This window comes from Pelophylax lessonae (assembly GCF_965119305.1).
Source record: "Pelophylax lessonae genome assembly, chromosome: 11".
Lineage (NCBI taxonomy): Eukaryota > Metazoa > Chordata > Amphibia > Anura > Ranidae > Pelophylax > Pelophylax lessonae.
Genome location: NC_138778.1, coordinates 23,723,246 through 23,742,651, shown reverse-complemented (window position 1 = coordinate 23,742,651; position 19,406 = coordinate 23,723,246). Strand labels below are relative to the sequence as shown.

The following is a 19,406-nucleotide window of genomic DNA, read 5'->3' as shown; positions in this document are numbered from 1 at the left end:
GAGGTAGAAGGAGGAAGTGTTAGTGCACACCGGCTGGTTCGGTGTGCTCCCCTCCCCTCACAATCAACCAGCTCAAGCATTCTCCATCAGAGAGCGGACCCCATCCGGCAGCGATGCTTGGTGTACACCCCTCATCCATCAGTGACTTCACATACCGGTTTGGATTTTTATTCTCAAATATCAATTCTCAATAAACAATATTGGTCCATGCTGGCTGTGGTTCCCCTATATACACTGAGGCTAGCGCTGATCTCCTTGTTTTCTGTGTACTTTTGTGCTGGTTCAGCACCTTTATTAGCAGCACCACAGGTGGAGTTATTATCAATCATCTATTGAGACTGCCACAGCTCAAGCACTGGAGTTTCTTTGGTTTTAAAAGGTAGAAGAGTTTGAGGGTCCCCAGGAAAAAGACCACAGCTGTTTCAGGACAAGTAGTAAAAAAGGACTTGAAGTAATGACAAAAGAGTAAAGAACGCAAAAACAGGAACAAGTTTAATTGAAACAATGAACCAGAAGTAACAGGGAACATTTAAATATCAATTTTTTTTTTTCTTGAGGTGGAAGAGGAGCTTCAGATTGGATCCTAATGCAGCTTTATGTCCTGTCTTCATGAAGGGTAAAATAAACAGGACCAGCATCTTAAACTTAGAACGGCCCACTCACTGGGCAGCAAACAGCATGGAAAGGGGGGAGATGCCAACAAGCACAGGAGAGAAAATAGGAGGGTGGGGGCAGCAGAACAAAGTAAAAAAAAAAAAAGAAACTGTTGGATGACCCAAAGGCTGAGGGGCACACAAGCTGCTGAATGCGCTTTGTAATATTAATTCTGAGATGACTCTGTGGCTGTTCCCTGCCGTTTACATCTCAATCGTAATTTCGGCCTGCCCCTGTGCAGCTGCTGCCTGGAAAACGTCCAGATGAAGACTCAGCATTACATCATTGCTTCTTTAATTCGGCCAGAAAGAGCGAAGGTGATCACGTCCAATAAACTGAGACTGATGAGAAAAACCATGCAGCTCCCGACAAGTTCTTAACAGCTCAGCCGAGGCAGCCTATGGGAAGGTGACGCAAGCGGGTGGAACATGTCGTATGCCTGTGGGGTATTGTCTGACCACCCTCGTACTCTTCTTGTGATGTGTCAGTGGCCATGAGTGCAGGGCAGCGACACTCTCACATGTTGGTGCTGAGCCGGGATTGGCTGTTAGCTGGGGTCAGCTCTCCTTGGCTTCCTTCCCTGGGAGGGGACTGAAAAGATGAGCAAATATGAGTCGAATGAGAGACTGGTACAAGATGTACAGTATGTCCAGCAGATAAGCAAAAGAAAAAAGAAAATATATTGTGCTGTGTGTCTCTATTTCTCCATGTTGAACCCAAAAAAAATCTACATAAAAAAGTACTCCCATGCCAGGACCAAAGATCCCAGCAAGGAACTAAAGCCCCGTACACACGCATCGAAAATTGGCAGGGAATTTTCATCCAACGTCCGATCTGCCGATTTTCGGCTTGTTAGTATGATGCTTCCGACAACCAACTCAGACTTTTCGGCCGAAAAAAATCTGGTGTGCAGACTATAAAATTTTTGTTGGCCGTCAACACAACGGCCGATTTTCTGTCAGTCAGTACAGATTTCGACAGGGAAAAATCTAATGAGCGAGACTGGGCATGCTCAGTGAAGAAAGAACACAAAGAAAGCAAACTAACACATGACATCACTTCTGAAGTAGAATTTTGTTGGCCGAGAAAATTCGTGTGCAGTCTAGGCACATTCCAACCAACAAAACACAACTCTGGACAAAAGACGGACGATCGGTCGGCCGATAATCGTTGCGTGTGTACGGGGCTTTAGTCCTCACTCCTGACTAGGCAGATTAAAACTGACATCCTATGCAGGAAGTGAGAGGGTATACCCATAGGCATAGCCAGAAATTCTTTCTGCCTAGTGTCCTACTCCTGTAGGGGGCGGTATTACCCTACTGATATCATCAGAGGACTGCGTCTGTCAATGAACGATAGAGAAATACCTAAAGATCTGCCAGAAATCCAGTGAGCTCTTAAAGCAGAGCTCCACCCCCTCCCCTGCCACCTTTTGGGGGGAGGGGGAGCAGGTACTTGGTTTTGACAGGTAGACACTCCCACTTTCAGCTCAGTTTGCCTCAGCGAAGTAAGCCGGAGGTTCGGTCCACCCTCCTTCCACCTGCAGCCGGCCCATTCATGAAGCCCGGCTCGATTTGCACATGCGCAGTAGAAAACTGGCTGTGAAGCCACAAGGCATAAAGGCGGCACCAGCACCTGAGAGACGATTCTTGAAGAATTGGCTCAGGTGAGGACACTGCTGGATCACTGGACAGGTAAGTGCCTGAGTAGTAAAAGTCAGCAGTTACAGTATTTGTAGGTGCTGACTTTAAAGGGGAGGGGAGGGGGGGGGGGAGTGGCAAAATTCCTCTTTAACTTTGTGTGCCTCCGGTTTATTGAAATACAATACATGACATGGACGTTTAGCCCCCATGCATGATGCTCTAGCATTTTGGTGTGGGTGGAAGGTGCCAAGTCGCACTGGTGTGAACCAGGGCTCAAGGCCCAGTTCATATATATGTGGCTGCTGTGTCTGCATTTTCTGCAGGGCAAAGGTTCCTCCACCCCTTTTAAAATTAGGCCGCATGGAAACCGCGTGTTTTTATACAATGCAATTTCCTTGTGCGTTTTCCGTGCGGCTGTGGGAAGGAATGCGAGTTACACACACTCCCGCACCCGCATATTTGTGAACCTAGCCTAAAATAAATAAAAATCGAACCCCTCATAATAGACTCAGCAGGTATGTGGACCCAGGAACTCTGCGCAGAGATCTGACCAATAGAGTGCCAGAGAGACATAGGACACTGCCTGGTGGTTTAACTTTCCAGCATCTACTAAGGGCTGAGGTATAGTTTTGTGTGGATTAATCCTTTACTGACAAAAAAACATCCCTTTACTCCTCAAAAACATACTAAAACCATATTTTAATGCAATCCAAAAACATCCAAAGGGTAAGAGAAGTAAAAAAAACGTGCACTCACCTTAACGTGGATCTGATTACGTAGAACAGCGGCTCGCAAAATCATGGCTTTGGCTCGCCTCTGAAACTCCCTTCCCATCTGTAATGATTTCTCAAATGTAGTGCTGCGCTGATCAACATCTCGAGCATATAGGATCTATAAGTGAACATGCGACACTTTAACTGGCAGTTCTTGGATCCCAGCAGCTATCACAGAATCTATTGGAAGTTCTTACCTTGCTGTGAGAATCAATGCGGGCGTTAATTAACCCTTCCAGAATCAGCTGCGTTAGCTCGTCCTCTAGGGCGGGGACGGTTGTGTTAAAGGCAATGGCCATTTTGTACATGTCCGCAGAAACGTAAGGGCTAAAGTACTGCAAAAAATGCAAACAGACCTTGATTTCTAACACTGGGAGATGCATGTTATAAAAAAAAATTAAAAAAAGGATCAATTTATAAATCAGAGACATACACAAACAATATGGAAGCATAGGGCAAATTATTTTAAGTACACCTGTCATAGGAGAAGCATGGGGCCTGCCATTGTTGACCTCTGAGCCAAATGTTTGGCTGTGTGCTTTCAGTTCTTCTAAACTTAGAGCCTAGAATGGGGGTCAGCAACCAGTAGATCGCGGACAGGTGACTGGTAAATCGCAGTCTGGGCTTGGTGACCGGCCATCCCAGAGCATCAAACAGAGTGCAATGCAGAGGGACTACTTGTAAGGTTGGAGCTGTGGTAGGGAGCAAGAGCTGCATAAGCTGATGCCTCCTCTGTAGCGCCGGCTCCTGTCCCATGTGGAGTGATACCAACTGCACTCCACCTCTTATCCTGGCAAGCGGTCTCCAGAGTGGTGCAGCAGCAGGAAAGAAGAAATCGCCAGGTCATAGTAAAGGGCTGCTTTCACACCGATGTGCTGCGTTTTACCCACTCTACGGGTGCAGTGCAGTGTACCTGCAGCTTTACTGCAGGTAGCCATAGACTTCGGGTTTGGTGCACTTACACCAAAACTACTGAATGCAGTATATAATAGAAGTCTATGGCAAAGTGCAGCTAACCCAGGAAAGTTGCAAATGCACTGTTCTGCGCCCGTGGTGCAGGTAAACTTCAGCACATCAGTGTGAAAGCAGCCTTATAGGGGGCCCAGAACAGTAAGGGTTCATTTACATTTGCAGTTTGGGGGTGGTAAAAACCCATAGATAAGACATGTTTTTATCACCTCAGCCGCCACCACCTTTAGCTGCAGGGGCCACAGGTGTACATGTCGCAGTAGGAGTTATACGCCCTGTCATGGTTGGTGGATGTAGCACCTGCCAAGCATGGCCCATTCAAGTGAATGAGGCCACACTACAAGTGCCCTGCAACCTTGTGCAGTACAGCAAAAAAGGGGGGTAAAGCAGGCAGCAATGTGTTGCTTTCTCACCACCTGCTTAAACCCCGTTGACCCATGCAGTATGGGGGGGGGGGGGGGGGCACTTTCAGAGCAGCCCCGTTTACTTGAATGGGTCATGATTGGCATGCAGTAGCATCCACCAAAAGCAACAGGGGGCCCAATTCGGAGTGAATGTAGCACCTGCCAAGCATGGCCTATTCAAGTGAATGAGGGCACACTACAAGTGCCCTGCAACCTTGTACAGTACAGCAAAAAAGGGGGTAAAGCAGACAGCCTTGTGTTGCTTTCTCACCACCAGCTTTAACCCCATGGACCCATGCAGTTGTGGGGCACTTTCAGAGCAGCCCCATTTACTTGAATGGGTCATGATTGGCATGCAGTAGCATCCACCAAAAGCAACAGGGGGACCAATTCCTGCTGCGGCATGTGTACACCTTCAGCAGCTAAAAGGGGTAAGGAATTGGGGGGCCGTAAAACTGCAACTCAAACACAGGGTTTAACCACCCTCCCCAACATTACGTGTGAACTAGCACTAAGGGTGCCATCGCCAAATGCAACTAAGGGCTCATTCACAAGAGCAGCAGGCACTGCTGCTCCTCTGAAAAGCGATATGAGTGTGTGCAATGCATGCAACTGCGACAAGGTAGTACGTCAATTAGAGGTTTAAATCAGGCGTGAGGAGGCGGCACTGTGCCTGGTGATCTTTGACTTCTCCCATGTTGTTCAGGTAGATCTCCTCCTCTTTAAGGTTGCCTACCTCTGCCCTAGAACAACCATGCAGCAAATGAAAGTCAGAAGAAAGTTCAGGAATCTTTTTTCTTTATACTGGCTCCATGTCTGACTCAAAATGCTTCAGCCAAAGCATCAGAATGACGGCCAGGCAAACTGCTGAATAAGTGGCCAGTAGTGGCCTACTACTTAGGTCTCTTATTAACCACTTAAGGACCGCCTGCCGCAGTTCTACTGCGGCAGGCAGCCCCTCCTGCGCAAACCGAAATAGGTATACGTCGGTCGCGCGCCTATAGCTAGGACTGCCGGCGCCGCGCTCCCGTCCCCACTTGGCAGCGGGGACTCAGATGCACGGGGCAGGCGGCTCCGATTGCTGTCTGACCCCCACGATCGCTCCCCGCTGAGAGAGGACAACGGTCAGCTATTGTAAACACAGCTGACCGTTCTTCTCTCTGAAATGATCACAGAGCCCCTATGATCCTTCTATATAGGAACACAGGTCTCTGTGGTAATTTCATAAGCCACGCCCCTCCACAGTTAGAAACACACCCCTAGGTACACATTTAACCCCTTGATCATCCACAGTGTTAACCCCTTCCCTGCCAGTGTCATTATTACAGTAACCGTGTATATTTTTAGCACTGATTACTGTAGTAATGTCACTGGTCCCCCCAAAAGTGTCAACAATGTCAGTTAGGGGTCCGATCTGTCTGACGCAATGTCGCAGTCCCGCTAAAAATCGCAGATCGCCGCCATTACTAGTAAAAAAAATAAAATGACAAATCTTTGCCGTAGTTCGTAGAGGCAATAACTTTTGCGCGAACCAATCAAAATACGCTATTGCGATTTTTTTTTTACCAAAAATATGTAGCCGAAAACAAATTGGCCTAAAATGTTAAAAAATTTTGATTTTTAAATTTTTTTTGGGGGGGGGGGGGGGGGGGAATGTTATATAGCAGATCATGAAATCTGGGATGTAGGTATCAATTAATCATTTCTCTATTAAGACACAACCTTTTGAAAATATAGCAGAAAGAGAAAAATATTGTTTTTTTTCCAGAATTGTCGCTCTTTTTTTGTTTATAGCGCAAAAAAAAAAAAAAAAAAAATCAAAAATCGCACAGGTGATCAAATACCACCAAAAGAAAGCTATATTTGTGGGGGAAAAAAAAGGACATTGATTTTATTTGGGTACAGCGTCGCACGACCGCACAATTGTCCATTAAAAATAACGCAGTGCCGAATTGCGAAATATGGCCTGGTCAGGAAGGGGGCACATCTTGCCGGTTCCGAAGTGGTTAATGGATTCCTTTATAGTTGAATTTCCAGACACAAAGCTCAATTCTCAGATAAAATGTAGGAATCCGTTTTACCTGCCTTCATCCTAAAGGATTTGTATTTCTATCCATACAGTCCTGCAATTTACTCCACTTTGTCACACAGCGTAGCCCTGCCTGGCAGAGCAGGAGACCCCATTTATTTTACACTGCACTGTTCAATTTTCTTTAGATTTATCTTCAACTATGTAGTACAAGGGCCTGACTGATTGCATACGAATTGAAAGTGTTTAGGTGTGACCTCATAATATATGGTTTTGGTAAATCTAAAGGAAAATTGTGCAAGAAAATGGTATAATGTATAGCCAGCCTAACTCTTACAGGCCTTATCCCCCTCCCCCGCTTGTGACCAAATAGTGAAAGGGAAAGCAGCAGGCTGATGAAACTCATCTCAGTCACTCGGTTTCAATCAGCACGCTCCTTTGCTGCACAGCTAAATGGCTCTTTGTGCTGGTCCTATCTCCCCTAATCTGAGCTCTGCTCTACAGGGACTGCAAAAGGCTCAAATGCAGATCCTTGCACTGCTTGCATTTTAAAAGATCCATGAAAAGACATATGGGGTAATACAGAGCTCCATTAAAGTGATATCAAACCCTCCATTTTTTAAGCACTTTTAGCAGCAGATTTAACCACCTCAGCTCCAGAAGGTTTACCAACCTTCATGACCAGGCAATTTTTTGATACGGCACTGCGTTACTTTAACTTACAACTGAGCAGTTGTGCGACACTGTACCTAAAAAAAAAAAAAATGCATGCCCCTTTCTTTTCCACCAATAGTTCATTCTTTTAGTGGTATTTGATAACCTCTGCGGATTTTATTTTTTGCACTATAAACAAAAAAAGACTGATAATTTTGGAAAAAAAAAAATATTATCTATCAATCTTAGCTATCCATCTTATCAATCTCATCTTATCTATCTATCTCATCAATCTCATCTATCTATCTCATCAATCTTATCTGTCTGTCTATCTTATCAATCTTGTCTGTCTGTCTATCTTATCAATCTTATCTGTCTGTCTGTCTATCTTATCAATCTTGTCTGTCTGTCTGTCTATCTTATCAATCTTGTCTGTCTGTCTGTCTATCTTATCAATCTTGTCTGTCTGTCTGTCTGTCTGTCTTATCAATCTTGTCTGTCTGTCTGTCTGTCTATCTTATCAATCTTGTCTGTCTGTCTGTCTGTCTATCTTATCAATCTTGTCTGTCTGTCTGTCTGTCTGTCTATCTTATCAATCTTGTCTGTCTGTCTGTCTGTCTGTCTATCTTATCAATCTTGTCTGTCTGTCTGTCTGTCTATCTTGTCTGTCTGTCTGTCTGTCTATCTTATCTGTCTGTCTGTCTGTCTGTCTATCTTATCAATCTGTCTGTCTGTCTGTCTATCTTATCAATCTGTCTGTCTGTCTGTCTATCTTATCAATCTGTCTGTCTGTCTGTCTGTCTGTCTGTCTGTCTGTCTGTCTGTCTGTCTGTCTGTCTTATCAATCTTGTCTGTCTGTCTGTCTGTCTATCTTATCAATCTTGTCTGTCTGTCTATCTTATCAATCTTGTCTGTCTGTCTGTCTGTCTGTCTGTCTGTCTTATCAATCTTGTCTGTCTGTCTGTCTGTCTGTCTATCCTTCCTCTATCTATCTATCTTACTGCTATAAAACATATCCGATAAAAAAAAAAAGAAAAACAATGTAAAAAATTGAATTTCTTTATCAATTTAGGCCAATATGTATTCTGCTACACATCTTTGGTTAAAAAAAAAAAAAAAAAATCCCAGTAAGCATATATTGATTGGTTTGCGCAAAAGTTATAGCGTCTACAAACTATAGGATATAATCCTGGAATTATTGATTTATTTTTACTAGGAATGGCAGCGATCAGCGACTTATAGCGGGACTGCGATAATGTGGCAAACAAATCGGACACTAAAGCCCTGTACACACGTACCGATCGTCGGCCGACCGATTGGCCGTCTTTTGTCCAGTGCTGTCCTGTCCGCTGAAAAGTGCAAAAGACTGCACACGAATTTTGTCGGCCAACAACAGCCGACTGCAGAAGTGATGTCATGTGATGGTTCACTTTCCGTGTGTTTTTTCTTTTCTGAGCATGCCCAGTCTTGCAAATCTGCTGATTGTCGGCCGAATTCTGTACTGACTGAGGAACAATCGGCCGTTCTGGTGTTGGCCAACAAAAATTTTAATGCCTGCACAACAGATTCTGTTCGGCCGAAAATGTGCTGTCGGCTGTCGGAAGCATCATACTAACAAGCCTACAATCGGCCGATCGGTCGTCGGCCGCATATTTACGGCCGACAATCGGTACGTGTGTACAGGGCTTAAGTGACACTATTTTGGGGACCAGTGACACTAATACAATGATCGGTGGTACAAATATGCAATGACACAGTGATAAGCTGTCACTGCCCATGCAGCAGTGAGGGGATTTAAAATCCCTGTTTCTGTTCTCTTTCCTTCTGTAGGGCTTCCAGGATGGTTCAGAGCAATTCCAATCGGTCAAAGTGGTTATGTGCCAACGCTGACCAATCAGAATCTCTCTGATCCTTCCTGGAAGCCCTACAGAAAGAAGGAGAACAAGAATAGGGCTTTCAAACCCCCAGACAGATACACCGGTTGCGTGGGCACTGACCGCTCATCACCCACATATGTAAGTACAGCAGGGACCACGGAGGTAGGACGGGTGTAAGGCGTGGATTCCCCTTTTCATTTTTTTTGAAAAGGTGAACTAACCCTTTAATTGCGTAAACTTGAGCCAGGATAATCAACAATGAGAATACTAATAATAATTATAATATAATATAATATAAATTAATATAATATTATAATTATTATATTATATTTATATATATATCAATTTTTTATATTATTTATATAATTTATATATAATTATATTATAAATATTATCCTATAATTATATTATAATATATAATATATATAATTAAAAATAATAATAATAAAAATGGTAAAGGAGGATGCACTGTTTAATAGAACAAGGGTTAATTTATGAACAGGATTCAGTTTTCTTCTTTTTAATGGCCAGTTTTATCTAGCAACCTTAAACAGGTTTGTATTTATCCAAAATGCTTTTGAAGACCCATCAGATCTTTTCTTCAGAAGGAAGAAGAAAAACCGGTGAATATATGATGACCTGGAAACAACAAATTGCTCAGATCCCAACCAAGCAGCTTGAACCTGATTTGCACGGTTTCAGTTCTAATCCACTAATATCAATGTGCTGCTGCGGTGAGATGGAAAGTAACCAGGGGGGCAATACTCTTTTTGGAGGCTTCAAATTGACCCCGCTGACATAAGCTATCCATTTCTTACTGTTCATGCTTGCAGCAGAACATGAAACACGGGCTCTTCACCCCTTTGTGGCTGCAGAAATCATTTTAATGTACTGGCCATAAAATTAATTGTCTCTGATTTCATTGAAGGACACAGCCAGATCTTCATGACGGATAGACACTTCTATGGATGAGAACCCCTTGAACCCCCAAATTCAAGTTGACCAGATGTTGAGGGGAAAGATGCAAGTTGGAGGAAGAGAAAAAGGGAAGGACTGGAACTGGAGTTTTGCAGCCGGAGGAGATCACCTCCAGAACCCATTTGCCTGAGATGAGAGACAGCCAGTGATTTGCAAACAACAGAAGACACCCCCCCCCCCCCCATCTACAGTTAAGTGGGGGTATCCCTTCATATGGAAGTGGGCTTTTCAGCAGACTTGGAGGCCTTGGGCTACCAGGTATGTTTGGCTCCAGAAGAAATGGTGGTCTGTGGTGGAGGAACTTTGACTATGAAAACGCGTTTGTGTGTGAAGAAGGGGAAGCCAAACTTAAAGCGGAGGTCCGGCCTCGGAAAGTATTTTTCAAAAAAAATACCCCCGGGACAGTCAGGGCTAGTACATTACACAATGGATAGCCTCTGAACTGTCCCAGGTCGCACTTACTTTTTAGAAGAAATACTTACCTTGAAAATGTCTTGTCCAGCGCTGCCATCTCAGGTGTGGGCAGCTGAAGCCAGCGCGATCCTCTTCTGTGTCCTCTTCTCACAGAATGCGCCTGCACCGACCCTGCTCGTCACTTCCGGTGCAGGCGCGTCATCCCTGCACAGCTTCTGGGCATGCCCAGAAGCTGTTTAGCAGGGAATGACGCGACTGCACCGAACATGACGAGCGGGGCCGGTGCATTGATTCCTGGGAGCGATGACGTTCAGCTCCCAGGAATCAATGCAAGCAGGAAGTGACGGCGCGGGCCATGGCCGCAGAGGGAGGAAGTAGAAGAAAGGTGAGTATACTTTCTTCAATATCAAGGTAAGTAAACAAAAAAAAAAAAAAGAAAAATCGTGACTATCCATTTCTTTTACAGGTGACACTGAGCAAGCGGATGGCCCAAAGTGCATTTTGAGGCCGGAACTCCGCTTTAAGCTGCGGCTTCTTACCCTACCAAAACAAGAAGAAAGAAAGGGCGCACTGGCTTAGCGCATTATCCTCAGTAAGGCTTTATTAGTACAAAAAAAAAAATGGCTACTCACAAACAGAAATAGTAAACCAACATATCAAATTCAAACGTCCGAGTCCATTGTTGCAATGTCCACGGTCTTTGATAGAATGACGGCTGACGCGTTTCGAGGCTTCGCCTCTTCCTCAGAGCCAAGGGGCCATGTCTAGACCACCAGTTTATATAGCAGAAGTGATTTGTACCTCACCCATGGAGCCTTGAAACAGTATTGTCAGCTGGATAAAGAGTAAATGTGTGGCAGGGGTTAACAACCCCACTGCAACCATACCCAGGAGGGAGGAGCTGTTTCAAGGCTCTTTGTTCTTGGTTTGCAGTACTTTGATGACCACCCTGGTCCTAGAGGGCAGCAAGGCCTTAGCCATTGGGGATGCCAAGTAAGAGTTCCACGATAGGAGTGGTCTGGGAACCCTGTTTCTGAGCGCAGGAGCAAGGTGCTATGCACCGCAAATTTGTCTTACCCTTCCAAACCTGAGGCGGAAAGGCCCTCCTACCACCAGCGCTGTTCTCTAAGTGGTTCTAAAGGCAGAAAGATTCTTACCTTAAAGAGGAAGTAAACCCTCCTCTGACACTTTTACCTATAGGTAAGCCTATGATAAGGCTTACCTATAGGTACTGTAAATATCTCCTAAACATGTACCGTTTAGGAGATATTTACCTTACATGCAGCCAGTGATGTCACTGGCGCATGCGCTCTGAAGGAATGGCCGCTCGTGCCGTTCCTTCAGAGTCCCGTGCCGTGACTGCCGTCTCTCGTGCGCGGGAGTGACGTCACCGCGGCTCTGGCCAATCAGATGGCCGGATGCCGCGATCCCGGAAGACGGGCGACTGGACATGTCGCCCGTCATAGAGGTAAGTGAGCGGCACGGCGGGGGCTCGTTCTAAGGTAAGTATTGCATAATGAACTAGTATGCGACGCATACTAGCTCATTATGTCGTTCTCTTGCAGGGTGAAAAAAATGCGAGTTTACAACCTCTTTAATGCATTTTCTGCAACCTTCTGTATGCAGCCCCCTCTTATACTTACCTGAGCCTGATCTCGATCCAGCCTATTCCCGAGAGCAACGGCTTTCTTCCTCACGGGGTAGAATGAGAGCAGCGGGAGCCATTGGCCTCTGCTGCTCTCAATCAAATGCTGTGACGAGGGAGCAGGGGGCGGGGGTGGGGCTGAATTGCACTGTCTGTGTCTATGGATACAGGCTGCGCGGCTCAGGATCGAACCTGCAGGTATGCCACAATAGGAAGTGGCTTCCTATGGTGGCACACCAAGAAGAGGAGGAGCCAGGAGCACTAACTGGAGGACCCTAGAAGAGGAGGATCGGGGCACGTCATTGCACAAAGCAGGTAGGTACAACATGTTTATTATTTGGGAAAAAAAAAATTACCCTTTACATTCACTTTAATAAACTCATCCACATGAGTGCCTATCTGTCATGAAGATCTGGTTGTGTCCTTCAATGAAGAGAAAATGGTACTCATTTCACTTTCCCTTACAGTGAACTGTATCAGCTGTAAACAGCAAAAAATGATCATTCAATCATATTAGGAGAGGCAATCTAGCCTGAGACAGTTTCAAGTCAGATCCAAGCTGAGTAATACATGCACAGCGGAGCACGTAAGTAAATAACAAATAAAGACGACACAAAAGGCGCAGGCCGGTAAGCCAGGAAATAAAAGGCTTAGTCACAGTGGGTGGTGAGAATGAAACACAACATGGTGCCAACAGACACAGCGGAAACAACAGCGGGAAGAGCAGAGCCAGCAGTTCGCATCACAAGAGCAATCAAATGACTAAATCAGAAAGCGGGAGGGATACCTGTATAAGAGCTCGGTTTCGGATCTGAGTATAAAGTGTTCGGACATGAGGAGCCAAGTACATGTCCAGAAGAAGATTATCCTGCGGGGTTAGAAAATATAATTAAAAAACAATACAAGGAAGGAAGGCTTTTCAGATACAAAAAAGGATTAGCAGAAATGGTTTACATTAAAGCAGAACTCTGGTCACCATCATTTCAATACTTTTAGATAGGCTAATAGCTTGTTATCTCTGCTGTGTGTCAATCCAATGATTGTTCTGGTCCAGGGGGTTCCCATACTACGGCCCTGCAGCTGTTGCAGAACTACACATCCCATGAGGCATTGTAAAACTCTGACATTCACATACATGACTAGGCATGATGGGAATTGTAGTTCCTGAACAACTGCAGGGCCGTAGTTTGGGAAATTCCTGTTCTAGTCTTTCAGCTTAAAGCAGTTGTTCTCAACCCCTGTCCTCGGGACCCATTAACAGGTCAGGTTTGCAAGATAACTAAATTACATCACAGGTGATCTCATTTGTTGCTCAGTGATTGCAGTATTCTAGTCTGCATCTCTCCAAGGTAATGCTTAAAATCTGGCCTGTTAGTGAGGACCGGAGTTGAGAACCACTGCCTTAAAGTGACCCCGTCCCCAGATCATTCATTGTAGCAAAAATTGTCCAATAAGAAATGTGAATTAAATGTATTTTATGCATGATATTTACCCGTAAAAGCCTCCCTAGATACAAAAGTCTGTGTGCCACCATCTTGGTTGTGATGTTAGCAGTGTATAGTATGCCCCTTCGCTCCTACCCTGGCAGCTACATAAAAAGTTAATGTGGGGAGGAAAGGGCAGAGGTATAAGAGATGGGCAAGCATTTAAGACACTCCCAGAAGAGAGCGTCTTAACTTGGCTTCTTGACTTCTCTAAGAGAATCGACTCTCTTGGAGAAGTCAAATTTTCTAGCTAATTCAGAAGCACAGTGAAAAATAAATATTTTTTGCGAAATAAAAACACTGCAAATGTGCATCTCTCTTGATGTTTCTGTGCTTTTACCTGCATTTATTTTTTTTTAAGTTGGCATGGCATAACATGGTTTTTTTAACCTCTTCCCGACCACGCTTTAGCCCAACGATGGCTACAGCGAGGTCGCACATTTCCGGGAGGGTGTCTTTTGACGTCCTCCCAGAACCCTCACAGATCGGGGGTAAAGAGTCAATCACAGCGGCTCTTTACCATGTGATATATATATATATATATATATATATATATATATATATATATATATATATATATATATATATATATACACACACACACACACACACACATATATATATATATATATATATATATATATATATATATATATACATACACACACACACACACATATATATATATATATATATATACACACACACACACATATTATATATACATACACACACACACATATATATGTATGTATATATATATATATATATATATATATATATATACACACACACACACACACATAATATATATATATATACATACATACATACATACATATACATACATACATATATATATATATATATATATATATATATATATATATATATACATACACACACAATATTATATATATATATAATATGTATTATATATAATAAAATATGTTTATATATAATATATAATGTTTTCTAATTTTCTAGCAAAGAAAAAAAAATAGTTACGTGTAAACAAAAAGTGCCAGAAAACACCGAAACACCTGGTCTTCAGAATCTCTCCCAGTGGTCTCCATACTGCGGCCCTTTGCTAACGTTTATCTGGCCCTTGAGGCATTATTCCTCCTAATGATATGTGGTGCTACTCCTCCCACTGACACCAATAATAGGGCATTGTTTTCTTCACTAATAATGATAGGGTACTACTCCTCCTCCAGACCAGCAAGTCTCTAGCCATGCTGATGCTGGGTCTGGGACATTTACTATCCCCCACCCGCCACAATCCAGCCCCCCTAAATTCTGAAGGGCAATAAACTGGCTCTTTGTTTGAAAAGTTTGGAGACCCCGGATCTATCCTATATGGTACGTATAAGGGCCTGTGTTGACAGCCTGTAGGCTTGTGTCAATGACCTCAGTTTGAGATGCTTCTGAGAGCATTCAGAATTCATTGACAGGTGCAGCTGACCTCCTCCAGACCTGCATTTCATCTGGTTTTGGGGGGCTGTGCATCACTATAGACTAGTATTGGAATGGAATCCCATTTGAAACTAGTATAAAGCTAGTTTAGTCCCCTATGTCTAATCATCTTACAGTTTGATAAATATCCTGTCGAGCATAACAATGAGTGACTCCACAAAGTCATGACATAAAACTGAGCAACATCAGAAGAACTGCAGACAAGGCCAATCTCAGGATGACCATCAGCAGACACAAGCTTTGTCTCCATGAGCTGGAACCTACAATTACCTTCATCTCATCCAGCATTTTTAGACAGGAGGCGTACTTGGATTCATAGAATTTAAAGATGATATCACGGACTTGAGGCTCCAGCTCCAGAAACAGCTTGAAAGAACTGAAGGAGATAAAAAGGGAGAGTTTTATACCCATATAAAAAAATGTCCACCCACATTCAGCTATCGCACCGCTGCGAAGACACGCATTGTAAACAACCAACACTCTGTCAGACTCTAAAATAGTAGGAACAAGTTCCTATCACAACCTTTTCAGCTTAAAGCGGAGTTCCACCCAAAAGTGGAACTTCCGCTTTAGGTATTCTACCCCCCTGACATGCCACATTTGGCATGTCATTTGTTGGGGGGGGGGGAGCGGGTACCTAGTTTTGACAGGTACCCGCTCCCACTTCCGCTCGGAGCACCGCGGCGCCCTGAACGGAAGTTCTCCTCTCCCCCTCCCTCCCTGCAATCTTCTGGGACATGCCAAAGGTCCCAGAAGATTGCCGGCCAATCAAGACGCGCAGCGCGACTCGCGCATGCGCAGTGGGTACCCGGCTGTGAAGCCGCAAACTGTCACAGCCGGGTGCCCACAGCAGTGATGCCGGCGCCGAGGGAGAGGATCGAGGCTTCGGGCGGCCGCATCGCTGGACCGTTGGACAGGTGAGTGAAATGGCTGGAACTCCGCTTTAAACACAATTACCTACAAAATAACAGCACTCCAAAAGTAAAACATACATTGAAGACTCTGCATTGAGGCGGTACTGATCGACATTTTGGATAGTGCCATCAAATTTAGAGCAGTATTAAACCCAAAAGCAAACATTTATTATATTGCAGCTTACCAATTCTTAGATGTCATGGCTGCATTAGCTTCCTTTTTTAGGTTTTCTTTCCCTTATTTTCACCTGGTGATCTGGCCAGCAAGTCTGGTCTGTTTTTCAAAATAACAAGCTATCCTGCAGATGTAGCAGTTAGAGGGATGAGACAAACCATTTATCAGCAATAGGGGTGCTTACAATGTTCAGCTTTTATGTGAATGTGAAAATGTATCCCCAAAAGGAAAAAAAATGCTGTTGCTGTAACTGATTATAAAATGTTAACTGGAGTTTGCCTTCAGTTTGCTAGTGTATTAAAATCTGCTACTACATCTAATTATTCCTCTTCTCGTATTGGAACGCCCCCACTCTGGAGGAAGGAGAACAGGGGCACCTTTGGACAACAGCATTCTTAGTCTAGGGCCTAGAGTCTAGAACCTAGACTAAAGCCCCGTACACACGCAACGATTATCGGCCGACCGATCGGCCGACTTTTGTCCAGTGTTGTTGTGTTGGTTGAAATGTGCTCTAGACTGCACACGAATTTTCTCGGGCCAACAAAATTCTACTTCAGAAGTGATGTCATGTGCTGGTTTACTTTCCGTGTGTTTTTTCATCTCTAAGCATGCCCAGTCTTGCTCATCAGATTTTTGTCTGCCGAAATCTGTACTGACTGACGGAAAATCGGCCGTTATGATGACGGCCAACAAAAATTTTATAGCCTGCACACCAGATTTTTTTCGGCCGAAAAGTCGGAGTCGGTTGTCGGATGCATCATACTAACAAGCTGAAAATGGCCGATCGGACGTCGGCCCGAAAATTCAAGGCCAACTATCGATGCGTGTGTACGAGGCATAAGAATGCTGTTGTCCAAAGGTGCCCCCTGTTGTTCTTCATCCAGTGTGGGGGCACTCTAATATGATGTGTGTTTTTGGCCAGATCGCCAGCTGAAAACAGGCAGGGGAAAAAAGCCTGAAAAGAAAGAAAAATAATGCAGCCACCACATCTGATTGGCAAGATGCAATATATTATTCTTTGGGTTTCAGATTTATTACTGCTTTAAGCATGTCATTTATTTGCCTTAGAACTTCAGCTGCCAGATTCTGCAGTTCTAATGAGACAAAAAAAAAAAAAAAATGTGATTTTTTACTTCCTGTAAAACCCATTTCTCTGATGTTCATTGACAGACACAGCTCCTGATCTTCTTACCATTGGGTTATACTGCCCCCTACAGGAGTAAGACACTAGGCAGAAAAATAATCTGGCTATGCCTATGAGCAGTCCCAGGAGGTATACTCACGCTCTCTGCTATAGGCACTCAGTTTTGCAGTGTCAGAAGAATTACAAAACCCCAGAGAGGTGGGTGCTGTGTCCGTCAATGAGCATCAGAGAAATGGGTTTTACGGTAAGTCAAAAATCCCATTTTCTTTTTCGTTCATTGACGGACACACCCCCTGATCTTCATAACCATTGAGGCGTCCCAAAGCAGTGTTAAACCAACCAGGCAACAGGAGCTCAACCAAAACAACTGGAGCCCACCTGAACAAAACCATACACCCTCAAAGAGGATCAAGCCCTCTAAACAGCAGCCTGCAAAACCTTGCGGCCAAAAGAAGCATCCACAGATGCCAACACATCCACTTTATAAAACGTTGTGAAAGTGTGCACCGACGACCAGGTGGTCGCCTTGCAAACCTGTGTCACTGACGTCTGACGACGGAAGGCCCAGGAGGCACTAAGTGCCCTAGTAGAGTGCGCCTTGACAGAGAAAGGAGGAACCTGACCACTGATGGAATAGGCCTGAACCACTGTCTGTCTGATCCATCTGGAAATGGTCGCAGAGGAAGCGGACAACTCTTTCCGAGGCCCATCTGTGAGCACAAATAGTGAGTCTGACATCCTAAAAGACTCCGTAGCTGCCAAGTACACCTTAATTGCCCGGACCACATCCAAGGCATGCAAGGAAATTTCCTTCAGATGTTTAGGCCTGGGACACAGGGAAGGCAACAAAATGTCTTTATTCAAATGAAAATCAGAGACAATGTAAGCAAGGGAATCTCCCGAAGATTCTCAATGGGAGGCTTCCGAAGATTCCCAAAGTGAGGCTTCTGGAGGACCAAAAGCACCAAATTGAGGTCCCAAGGCAGCAACAGAGACCGCACTGGAGGAACCAAAGGTCGGACACCCTGTAGAAAGGTACGCACCAGGGAGTGTGTGGCCAAAGGTCGTTGGAAGAAGACCGCCAAAGCCGACACCTGGCCCCTGATGGTACTCGAGGCCAATTTCTGTTCAACCCTCCGTTCAAGGAAGGTCAAGATCCGAGCCACCGAGAAGGAGCGAGGATGAACTCACACCACGCAATGTACATCTTCCACATACGATGGTAGATCTTCCTAGAAATAGATTTCCTAGCTTTTAACAGCATAGAAATCACCGACTCAGATAAACCTCTATCCTTCAGCACCTGGTGTTCAACAGCCAAGCCGTCAAAGCCAGCAACTGTAAAGCGGGATGGAGGATAGGTCCTTGGGATGGCAGATCCTCCCTGACAGGAAGCCTCCAAGGAACGTCTGCGACCAGGTGCACCAGATCAGTGTTCCAAGCCCGGCAAGGCCAGTTTTGAGCCACTAAGATGATCAGAATCCTTTCTGCCTCGATCCTGCGTAGAAGTCGTGGCAGAAGCTTGAGAGGAGGGAAGGCGTAAATCGGACGATACTGACTCCCACGGGGACGAAGAAATACCTCCGGATGAATGGACCACTCCCCTTGGTCCAACGCCTGCCGACCAAAGTAATCCGCCTGCCAGTTTTCCACCCTGGAAATGTGTGCGGCGGAGAGGGCTGGAACAAACCATTCTGCCCACATTAGAATGCCGGCTACCTCCAGAGCCACCAGGACACTTCTTTTGCCCCCCTGGCGATTGGCATAAGCCACAGCCGTGGCATTGTCGGATTGAATGCGCACTGGACATCCCTGAAGACGATCCGTCCAATGGTCCAGGCAGTCTGATCGCTCAGAGTTCCAATACATTGATCAGAAGTCTGGACTCTTCCAGTGTCCTGATCCCTGAGCAATCACTGTCCAATTCAAGGGGAGGAAGGATTTTCCTAGATGAACCGCCAGAGAACCATATCAGGGACTCCTTCTCTTCCTGGCTCAGCCAGATATGATTGTCCAGAGACTGTGGAGTCTTGTCCCATTTGGCCAGAATCTCCCTTTGCAGCGACCTTGTATGGAACTGTACAAATGGAACCGCCTCAAAAAAGGTAGACACCATCAGGCCCAGCACCTGAAGTCCGGAAGGGAGGAGATGAATTGAATCCTGCAATTTCTG

General features: G+C 44.9%; 1 protein-coding gene across 2 annotated transcripts in view; it reads right to left on the bottom strand.

Annotated features, from left to right (window-relative positions):
- Nucleotides 1-790: 790 nt before the first annotated feature.
- The window catches only part of GPS1 (G protein pathway suppressor 1), a 59,225-nt gene continuing 40,609 nt past the window's right edge, over nucleotides 791-19,406 (bottom strand). For both annotated transcript variants that reach the window (XM_082272943.1, XM_082272944.1), the window contains exons 10-14: nucleotides 15,271-15,376; nucleotides 12,828-12,908; nucleotides 3,268-3,405; nucleotides 3,054-3,188; nucleotides 791-1,245 (exon numbers count right to left, since the gene is read on the bottom strand). In XM_082272943.1, the coding sequence (XP_082129069.1) occupies nucleotides 1,171-1,245; nucleotides 3,054-3,188; nucleotides 3,268-3,405; nucleotides 12,828-12,908; nucleotides 15,271-15,376 (535 nt within the window). In that variant the 3' untranslated portion in view covers nucleotides 791-1,170. The remainder of the gene's footprint in view (nucleotides 1,246-3,053; nucleotides 3,189-3,267; nucleotides 3,406-12,827; nucleotides 12,909-15,270; nucleotides 15,377-19,406) is intronic.